We start from the raw sequence: 10,000 nt of genomic DNA on the forward strand, positions 1-10,000 counted from the left end.
TGGTGTCCTGATGATTTACGTCATTTAAAACTCCAGAATTACTTTAAAACATTTACAGGAATATTTTGGGTTCATGCTCTATGTTGAGTTCGGTTTCACTAATAATAAACATACACTTGCATAAAGCATCAATATTTCTCCATGTTCATGTTGATGAGTAAAACATTGTGTGATTAAGTTGCGATTGTCACGAGTTACCTGATGATTAGTAAATCTTAATTCTTTAATTGATTTACAGCTCTAATATTAAAACATGCTATTATTACACATGTATCAACATTAATGATAAATATTATTATTGTAATTGATGTTCAATATTTGTATATAAATGTTTGTTTTTAAACACTATGATGATAAAATTGGATTTGGGACATAGTAAGAATATTCAGACAGGAATTAAGCTGTGTGTGTGTGTGTGTGTGTGTGTGTGTGTGTGTGTGTGTGTGTGTGTTCCAGCAGTAGAGTGTTCCAATGACACTCCTGAGGAAACCAAAAGGTAAACATCATTAATGTCCCCCTCGTGTCATTTACCTGTTCACTCCTGATTCATGTGTAATAATGTCACCTGATCTCACAGAGCTCACACCACCCTGGATGAGGTTCTGCAGGGTTTCCTGGAGAACAGTAACTCATAAGAGGACCATGAGAGGAGCTGCACTGTCTGAGACATCAAGCACTTCCTGTTTATTTTGTTTTTGTTAGCAGTTATTATAAATATCAGTATATTCAGTGTTACTTTTTATTCTGTTTGAGACAAAATCATTTGTGTTCCTGCTGAAACATGGAGAAGAAATTATTTAATCAGTGATTAAACCATGTTGGAATTTGTTGTTTAACAAGGCTTTAATTATACACAATTTACACACAAACAACACAATAACACAAACATTTCCATACTATACATTTTTTTTGTTGTACATAAAAATAGTGCAATTTGGGTTTTTTCCCCAGCTCTAATATACCATGGTGTGTTTTGAAATAACTGACCTGTTTACCTGGAGCGTGTTTTCTCTCTCTCTCTCTCTCTCTCTCTCTCTCTGTGTGTGTGTGTAACTGCATCTGAAATGATTTTTTTAGTTTAATCTAAAGCTCATGGTGAAGTATTTCCCAGGGGATGAACTGATGAAGATGAGAAAGTTGAGACTGAAGCTGTGTGTGTGTGTGTGTGTGTGTGTGTGTGTTGGTTCTTGTCATGCTCGAGTGTCAGACAGACAGGAGACAGAACGAGGGAAAAGCATGTGTCCGGTGTGGTGATTTTCTCCTCAGTGTGAGGAGGTGAGAGAGATGCAGTCTTTCTTGTTGAGCTCCACGAGGCCGAGGTGCTGCAGCGTCTTAATCGCAGCTTCGCTCACCTTCATGTTCAACTTCTTCATCTTCTGTAAACTCAGAGGTGCTCTGAGAGAGAGAGAGAGAGAGAGAGCTCTTTCAGGAAACTACACTAACAAGACGACACATTAACAGTTCAACATAATACCAGCAGAATTATTATTTTTGGCAGGTGTGTGTGTGTGTGTGTGTGTGTGTGAGGCTCCACACCTGTTGTCTGAGAAGTGTTCAGTCAGCTGTGTGTACAGGGTGTTAAGGTCACTGAGCTTGATGTTTCCTCTCACACTTCGTGGAACAGCGTCAAACTCCACATCTTTCACTTCCCTGCGCTGCTCCTTCACTGACACACACACACACGTTCTGTCTCTACACCACACTGCAGTCTTTACGGAAATGTTCCTGAGTAACTCTGATACTGATCACCTCGCAGACTACAAATTCATGTCTGTTACAGCGCCCCCTACAGGCAAACGCTCCACATGCAGCAGAAAAGTCATTTCTATATACAGGTAGTCACTGACATGATGCTGTGCTCTGAGACACGGCCTTGTCCACTCAGGAGTCTTAAAGAATGATCAGGGGCGTGTACTGTAATGTATAACAGCGGCGGTGGAGCCGGATGCGCTCTGTTTTACTGAGACATGTTTCCTTATAAGATCTGATTGTACATGTTTATGTTCCTGCACATCTACAGTTACTTACAGTCAGACTCCTGCAGTGTTTGTGCTTCAGACGGCATCTACAGGAAACAAAACAAAAACATTGATTTGTACAATAATATACACTGATGAAAAGAGGTGCATCATAATGTTTAATGGTTTTATTTGGTTTTGGTTCAGGGCTTTCATTTGCAATCCTTTTTACTGTTATACACGCTGACAGTGCTTTTACAAAACAATGGCAGGATTATAGCAAAAGAAATTCGAGTTTCTGCAGTGTCACTGCGGCCACTCGCTCTACCAGAAACACGAGTTGTCTTGCAAATGCTAGTGCTAGCTGCTAACCAAGAGCCAACACAGACAGACAGACAGACAGACAGACTAATGCTAGCGCTATGGATTCTTTACCATTTTATGTCCAGTTTTAAGATTTTTTTTAAAAGAGGAAAATCCTGACAATTCCTGAAAGGTAAAGTAGATCATATCTATAGAAAATTTAATGATAAATGTAAAAAATAAAACACTTTTACATACACACTGAATTACCCAAATAAGATCAAACAAATGTAAACTAATTACATCTTTCAATTTACTTAATTTTATTTCATCAACATAATAAAAGTATATTGCATTATTTTTATTATAAACTATTTTATATATTATTTAACACCAAGCAGGTATTTTATTTAAAATTGTTTTAAAAATCAAAATGTTGATTACAAATGTTAATAAACCCCAAAGAAAGAACTGTGTGTACGTCACACCTCATTACATTTTACTGTAATCATTATATCAGTGGACGTTCTCACAAAGCCCGTGTGTGTGTGTGTGTGTGTGTGTGTGTGTGAGAGAGAGAGACAGACAGACAGACAGGGGGACAAACCTGTATGGACAGGGCAGTGACTGATGAACAGAGAGAATCTCTGGCTTCTTGTTCTTCCTGTGTGAGTGGAGGAACCTGAGACAGAAATGTTACACTGATCTCTTATTTCTCTGAGGTTCTGCTGCCAGTTTAAACGATGCATCTGGCGCATGTTAACATGGTGTGCCAGTGTTACCTGCATGTCTGTGGTGTTCTGCAGCTCCTCCACCAGCTTCACAGTGGTGTTTAGGTGAGATCTGATCGAATCCATTGAGCGTTTCTGCTCAGCAGCGATCTCCTCCATCTGAGCACACAGAGCGGCGTGACGAGCCTTAATGGAGGCCAGACTCTCCAGCAGCTGAACTGGGTTCCCCTAACACACACACACACACACGAGAACATTCGAGATCACATCTCACACACACACAAATCCAGGGAGGCCACATTATTGATTTTTCTGTGCTGTTATTTTCACTAGGATGTCTCTTTTTTCACTAGAAGTCAGAACGTGGTCTCCTCATGTTGAACCTCCTGCACCTCGTGGACAGATGTGTCCGTGTTCACTGACACGAGAGGACACAGCTGTACGTTTGTCAGTGAATCAACAACCTGCTACTTCACCCTCAACATCACAACAGCGATCCTGAACCTGGAGTCGCCCTCTGTCCCAGCTCACCTGAGGTAGGGATGCGTCCCCATGGTTACCAGACAACGTCTCTGAGATCAGGAGAACCATATATATATTTTTTTTTTCAGATAACAGCACAGAAGAATGAATAACTCCTGACCTCCAGGACTTCCACAGTCATACAGCATCACCTCTCATTTACACCAAAAACTAAAATCTGCAGGTTTTTGAGTTTATAATTAGATTTTTTGGTTCATTTTCTCTCCACACCTCAGCAGCGCCGTTCTCCCGAGCACTCGTCATGAAATCGAACTTCAGACGTTTCTCCACATACTCGATATCTGCCTCCGCCTTCTGGAACTACACCAACACCACCATTAAACCAAACACAACACGATTTAACTACAATTATTCAAATATAAACTCACTCCTGAGAAACACACAGTACATAATATCCTTAAAAAGGGCAAAGATCCCCTTTTTACACACACACACACACACACACACACACACACACACACACACACACACATAAAACAATTCAAATTTTAATACAAAATTTTATATTAAATATTAATAGTATTAAAAAAATTTATGTAATTATTACATTTAAATATTTTATTAAAATGTAAATAAAAAGAAATCACACTTCAGAAATAAATAAAAAATAACACAATACAAATTTAAATAAAAACTTAAATGTTTTCAATTGTAATAAAAAATAACACCATTATAAAATAAATGAATTAAATCTCGAGTGAAGTTTAACCTGAAACCTGGAACCCTATAAGCAATATTGCACTACTCTGAACACAGCGTACAGCAGAGACAATACTGATAGGGTCTCAGGGATCGGGAACACACACACACACACACACACACACACACACAGATGTGCTCCAGCTGCAAACAGATGCTTTGACAATACTATTGCACTGCTCGCTGTGTGTTACAGTAGTGCAATGATGTCAGAGCTCCTGTAAGCAGCACGAGGAGAAGGAGGAAGAGTGTGAACGAGATGTGGGAGAGAAAAACCCGGCCAATGCCCTTTTAACATTGCACTGCTCTCAAAACCACTGCACCAGTAGTACAACACAAAAGGGGCATTGGACAGACAGAGTGAGAGAGAGATGGAGATGGACAGATGCAGGTTTATTCTTCTGCAGGATGGAGTTAGATTAGACACCTGAAAGAAAAACAGTCACATCCTGCACTATGGCCCTGTCTCATGAAGCTCATAGAGCCTCTATAGAGCCTTCATACAGTACTCATAGGTGTTGTTATAAAGCCTCATATAATACTCATAGAAGTCCTTATACAGCCTTCATACAGTTCTAATAGAGTCCTTATAGACCCTTTATTCCGTTTCTTTATAGGGGTCCTTATAGAGCATCATACAGCTCTTATAAGGCCTTCATACAGCTCTCATAAGGCCTTCATACAGCTCTCATAAGGCCTTCATACAGCTCTCATAAGGCCTTCATAAAGCTCAAGTTCCTTAAGATAAATATAATATAAGTTAGAGATGTAGATTTCACAGTTACAGGTGGCTTTATATATAATGTGATTTATTTACACCTTCACATGCAGTAAACAGGGTTTTGTGTTTAGAATATTTAGTGTGGAAGAAATTCACAACCAGTCCAGGATTACACTGTGTTTCTGTACACACACACACACACACACACACACACACACACACACAGGGCTGGAAACTCTGGGGGGAAAACAGCTTTCCATGCCTTTCCACCGGTGTGTGTGTGTGTGTTGTACACTGTACGATCTCACACACTTTGCAGTATTCCACAGATACATAACAGGAATATTGTGGTTTTCTCTCATACTTTAAAGCAAACTTTATCTAAACACTGTACCGATATCGCGCTGTGTGTGTGTGTGTGTGTGTGATAAAATAAGTTTTATTTTATTTTCTGAAACTCAGAGCTCAGGGACGTGAAGCGTGTGCACGCGCGGACCCCCCTGTGCGTGTGAGCGCGCATTCCCGGGCACGGCCTCCTCGTGAGCGCGCATCCTACACTCTCGTACCCCGTTGTCCTCGGTGTGTAACAGCAAACTGAAGATAATAGTAAGAGACTTCCCCAGGAGCCCGTGGTTCCTCTTTCCCCCAGTCTGTATCAGGGCGGCCGGGGAGCAGGCGGAGTAATACGCGGGGAAACGGAGCTGCTCCTGGGTGTGTGTGGGGGGAATGTTCTCGCCTCAGAGCGCGCGCGCTTAGCAAACCTCAAACTGAGGCGACGGAGCGGATTAGAGCCTGAACCACATACAGTATTAAATATATTTATATATATGTTTATAATTGATAAACGCACGCTGACAGTTTACATCAGACCCGATATTAATCATTGTGTTTTAAAATAAATGAAATAAGCAGCAGCAGCGCGGATCTTACCATCGCCTCCAGCTTATCAACCGCTGTCTCCATGTTGAATAGTTTACATTCCTGAAGCGGTCCCGGAAATACGGCGCGAGGAGCGACTGGAACGCGTCCTCTGATTGGCTAAGCCGTATTCAATGCTGCCAGCTGATTGGTCGGCGAGGAGACGCCGCAGCGACAGAAAGGCGGAGTTTCACAAAATGGCGTTCTAAAAACCGACTGAGTTTCAAATCAGCTCGTTTCTTCCTACTTTAGTGCACTTCATAACGCGTAATTAACTCCGGCTTTGCGCCCTACACTGTGCTCCACAAGTCTATCAGGATTCTACCACTGGTTTAATAAAAGTCATGCAGCTATTGGACAGTGCATTTCAAACATGTTGTGTAGTAAAACAATATAAATAAATATAATTACAATATATAATAGTGATACAGTATAATACAACGCTATAATAAGAGTTACTATAAACTTGTTTCAAAGTTGTTTTTTTTATAATTTACAGAACACAATTTCAACGAGAAAAAAGAAAAAAAAATGTCTTGTTACAACAGAGCTGAGATGTTTTATGGATTAGAGACAGTGGCATTGAGTAAAAGACAGGAGGTGGAGCTGGAGGTAGCAGAGCTGAAGATGTTGAGATGTTCGTTGGGAGTGACGACGATGGACAGGATTAGAAATGAGTTTATTAGAGGGACAGCGCATGTAGGACGATTTTGGAGACAAGGTGAGGGAGGTGTGATTGAGATGGTTTGGACATGTGCAGAGGAGAGACATGGGGTATATCAGTAGGAGAATGCTGAGGATGGAGACACCAGGAAGGAGGAAAAGAGGAAGACCAAGGAGGAGGTTTATGGATGTGGTGAGGGAAGACATGCAGGTAGTTGGTGTGAAAGAGGCAGATGTAGAGGACAGGGGGGTGTGGAGACGGAGGATCCGCTGTGGTGACCTCTAATGGGAGAAGATGAAAGAAGAAGAAGAATCAATTTAATTCTTAATTCCGTAAATCTGCTTTGAGAAAATATCCATTGTGAAAATCACAATAGAAATAAACTTGAACTTGAACACTCTTAATCTAATTTATACTATATATATATATATATATATGCACATACACACAGATTATATATATATATATATATACAAACACAAATAAAAATAAAAATAAAATAAATTAAAAAGGAGACAGAGTGGGAAAAAAAATAAACACAGCAAATATTTAATATCAGATATATTTAAGTGACAGATTGTTTTCTCTCATTCTGTATAATTTTGATTATTGTTAAGAAGAAGAAGAAGAAGAAGAAGAAGAGGAAGAAGAAGAAGAAGAAGAAGATTGTTATTTAGCGGCTGGAGCAGGACACATGGGTGAATAAATGAATGAAAATAACCTTTCCTTGCCGATTTAAATTATTATTATCTTTTTAACAAATAAACACAAAATTCTAAAATTAGATTATTCTTGAAGGTACTTTCTTCAAAAGTGGCAAAAAAGTTTTTCACATGAATTCATCTTTTCTAGACTATACGTAGGAATAATTAAAGGAATCGTGAGATAATCGAATCAGCCAATCATGTATCACATAGACAACATTTCAACCAATCGCAAGCGAGTTTTTCTAAGCAATTATGATTGACACTCATTAAGACCAATCGGATGCCGTATTTCCGTCTTTATCCCCCGCCTCCCGCGGCCAGGGTTCGGTTGCGCTGCAGGTTTCTGTCCTGCCCCGGTTGGAGGACGTTGGAGTCACAGTGAGTGAGGAGCAGCTCGGAACACTTTCCGAATCCACTTTAATATAAACACAAACCGAGAACACAGCCGACATGTTTTCACGAATTGCCCGACCGGCCACCAGCCTCGCGCGGACTTTATCCACAAGCGCTCAGGTAATAATCACCTGTTTAACCCTAACGGTGAGGTGAGAGAGGCGCGTGCTCAGACTCAGATCGGCCCCTCAGCTGTATAGGAGTTAGCATTGTGGCTAACAACCTGTCAAATAACCGCGTTCATGCTACAGTTTAATTCTCATTTATTCACAGGTATTTAGATTTATGTGACTTCTTTAATCTCTTCAGCGCCGCGCTGTTTATCTGTTAGCATTTGATTAGCATGCTATGCTAGTTTGACTTCACCGTGCTGCGGATCTGAAAGGTTAAAGTTAAATCTGTTTTATATTTAAATACATTTCACATGAAGATTAAATAAGAGTTAATAATATTAATCCTTTATTTTAATATAGAATAATGGACTATAATAAAGTAGGTTTATTAGAACTCTTCAGTTCCTTCACACTTCTTATTAAATACAGCAAATACACTTCACCTTCTGATCAATATTATATTTATTATTAATCCTGATTCTTAAAAATCCACTCGTTTTTCTTTATTTCAGCTGTAATTTCAGTTATTCGTGGTGAAATGCAGGAAGTTTGTGTTTGTCATGTTGATGACGGACTGATTTTCCTGCAGTTTTCTTTAAAACATCAAATAAACCAGAACACATCAGAAGTCAGACAGGAAGTGATGTGAAGGACATTATTAGTTGCTTATGTTCCTCCGTACTGCGTTCATCAGCTCCTGTTTCACTCTGTATTTATGATCATAATTAGTGTTGGGAGATGATCTGATCCTAATCCCACTCATGGGCACACGCTCGGGCTCTAAAGGTCAAAAGGTTAAACTCCAAGAATACCACACCGTGAGGTTTCCGTTTGCCGAGCCGTGAGCGAGAGGAGTTCACGAGTGAGCAGGTTTATATCGTCCAGTGTAAGTGTGCGACTGAACGCCCTGTGTGTGTGTGTGTGTGTGTGTGTGTGTGTGTGTGTGTGTGTGTGTGTGTGTGTGTGTGTGTAGAATAATGCCAAGGTGGCAGTCCTGGGAGCATCAGGTGGAATCGGACAGCCGCTCTCCCTCCTGCTGAAGAACAGTCCTCTGGTGAGCGAGCTCTGTCTGTACGATATCGCTCACACACCCGGAGTCGCCGCAGACCTCAGCCACATCGAGACCAGAGCCAAGGTCACGGGTACGGACTTGATCAGAACATCTACACTAAAGATTCAGACTCATCTACAGTCTGTGCAGTTGATTTTGTTTTTAAATGTGTTTCAGAATGATGGTGTTTATTCTGTGTGTGTGTGTGTGTGTGTGTGTGTGTGTGTGTGTGTGTGTGTGTGTGTAGGTTATATTGGAGCTGATCAGCTGGGTGCAGCTCTTAAAGGATGTGAAGTGGTGGTTATTCCTGCTGGAGTTCCCCGTAAACCTGGTGGGTGTGGGTGTGTGGGTGTGTGTGTGTGTGTGTGTGTGTGTTTTAGAGCCAGATTTGTTGCCATGTTTTGTTTTGTAATGATTGGCTGTATTATGTCCATGAATCAAAACTGTTGAATTCTAACTCTGGATTTAATGTGTGTGTGTGTGTGTGTGTGTGTGTGTGTGTGTGTGTGTGTGTGTGTGGTTCACAGGTATGACTCGTGATGATCTGTTCAACACAAACGCCACCATCGTGGCCACTCTGGTTGATGCTTGCGCTCGTAACTGCTCCGAGGCTATGATCTGCGTCATTGCTAATCCTGTGAGGAAACTTCACTGTTAAATTGATCACAACACACAGTCCTCGTACCTACTGCTGTAGTTATTGTTCCACAAGGGGGCGCCACTGCACACTGCAGAAAGTACACCTACAGCTCCAGCATGTAGTGCAGAAGGGTGGCAGGTTTAGAGGAGGAGGGGGTGGAGGGGGTCTGGGGGAGGCAGGTGCCAGGTGGATTTTTGTTTCTCTATAATTTCAGGGGTGTTTCTGTGTGTTTGTTAAACAGACAGTGTGTTATCTTTCAGGTAAACTCCACCATCCCCATCACCGCAGAGGTGCTGAAGAAGCACGGTGTGTTTAACCCTAACAGAGTGTTCGGAGTCACCACGCTGGACATCGTCAGAGCAAACACCTTCGTCGCTGAGCTCAAAGTCAGTGCACACCTACCTGAACACCTTCTTTATTACAAGAACATTTCTCGCTCTCTCTCACACACACACACACACACACACACACACACACACACACACACAGATTTTTTTCTTCTGTGATTCTCAATACAGTATGTGTATGTTGTTGTTATTTGTTTGCAGGGTCTCGATCC

General features: G+C 41.1%; 2 protein-coding genes across 2 annotated transcripts in view; one reads left to right on the forward strand and one right to left on the reverse strand.

Annotated features, from left to right (window-relative positions):
• Positions 1 to 824: 824 nt before the first annotated feature.
• Positions 825 to 6,024, reverse strand: ska2 (spindle and kinetochore associated complex subunit 2). The gene is made up of 7 exons (XM_046861766.1): positions 5,886 to 6,024; positions 3,746 to 3,835; positions 3,044 to 3,220; positions 2,869 to 2,943; positions 2,029 to 2,065; positions 1,537 to 1,666; positions 825 to 1,395 (listed from the first exon to the last, which is right to left on the reverse strand). Exons 1-7 carry the CDS (start codon positions 5,916 to 5,918, stop codon positions 1,263 to 1,265), a joined length of 675 nt encoding a protein of 224 aa, XP_046717722.1. The 5' UTR covers positions 5,919 to 6,024; the 3' UTR covers positions 825 to 1,262.
• Positions 6,025 to 7,577: 1,553 nt separating this feature from the next.
• The window catches only part of mdh2 (malate dehydrogenase 2, NAD (mitochondrial)), a 3,856-nt gene continuing 1,433 nt past the window's right edge, over positions 7,578 to 10,000 (forward strand). The window contains exons 1-6 of the mRNA XM_046861764.1: positions 7,578 to 7,757; positions 8,724 to 8,892; positions 9,049 to 9,132; positions 9,329 to 9,438; positions 9,702 to 9,827; positions 9,990 to 10,000. The exon at positions 9,990 to 10,000 is cut by the window's right edge and continues 67 nt beyond it. Coding sequence (XP_046717720.1) covers positions 7,695 to 7,757; positions 8,724 to 8,892; positions 9,049 to 9,132; positions 9,329 to 9,438; positions 9,702 to 9,827; positions 9,990 to 10,000 — 563 coding nt within the window. The 5' untranslated portion in view covers positions 7,578 to 7,694. The remainder of the gene's footprint in view (positions 7,758 to 8,723; positions 8,893 to 9,048; positions 9,133 to 9,328; positions 9,439 to 9,701; positions 9,828 to 9,989) is intronic.

This window comes from Silurus meridionalis, chromosome 11 (assembly GCF_014805685.1).
Source record: "Silurus meridionalis isolate SWU-2019-XX chromosome 11, ASM1480568v1, whole genome shotgun sequence".
Classification (NCBI taxonomy): domain Eukaryota; kingdom Metazoa; phylum Chordata; class Actinopteri; order Siluriformes; family Siluridae; genus Silurus; species Silurus meridionalis.

Excerpts from the sequence above, each read along its gene's own strand:
- ska2 (XM_046861766.1), bottom strand. The coding sequence starts at position 5,918 with ATGGAGACAGCGGTTGATAAGCTGGAGGCGATG. Across the intron at positions 3,836-5,885 it reads TTGATAAGCTGGAGGCGATG|TTCCAGAAGGCGGAGGCAGA; the intron begins GTAAGATCCGCG and ends GTGTTGGTGTAG. Across the intron at positions 3,221-3,745 it reads GGGAGAACGGCGCTGCTGAG|GGGAACCCAGTTCAGCTGCT; the intron begins GTGTGGAGAGAA and ends TGTGTGTGTTAG.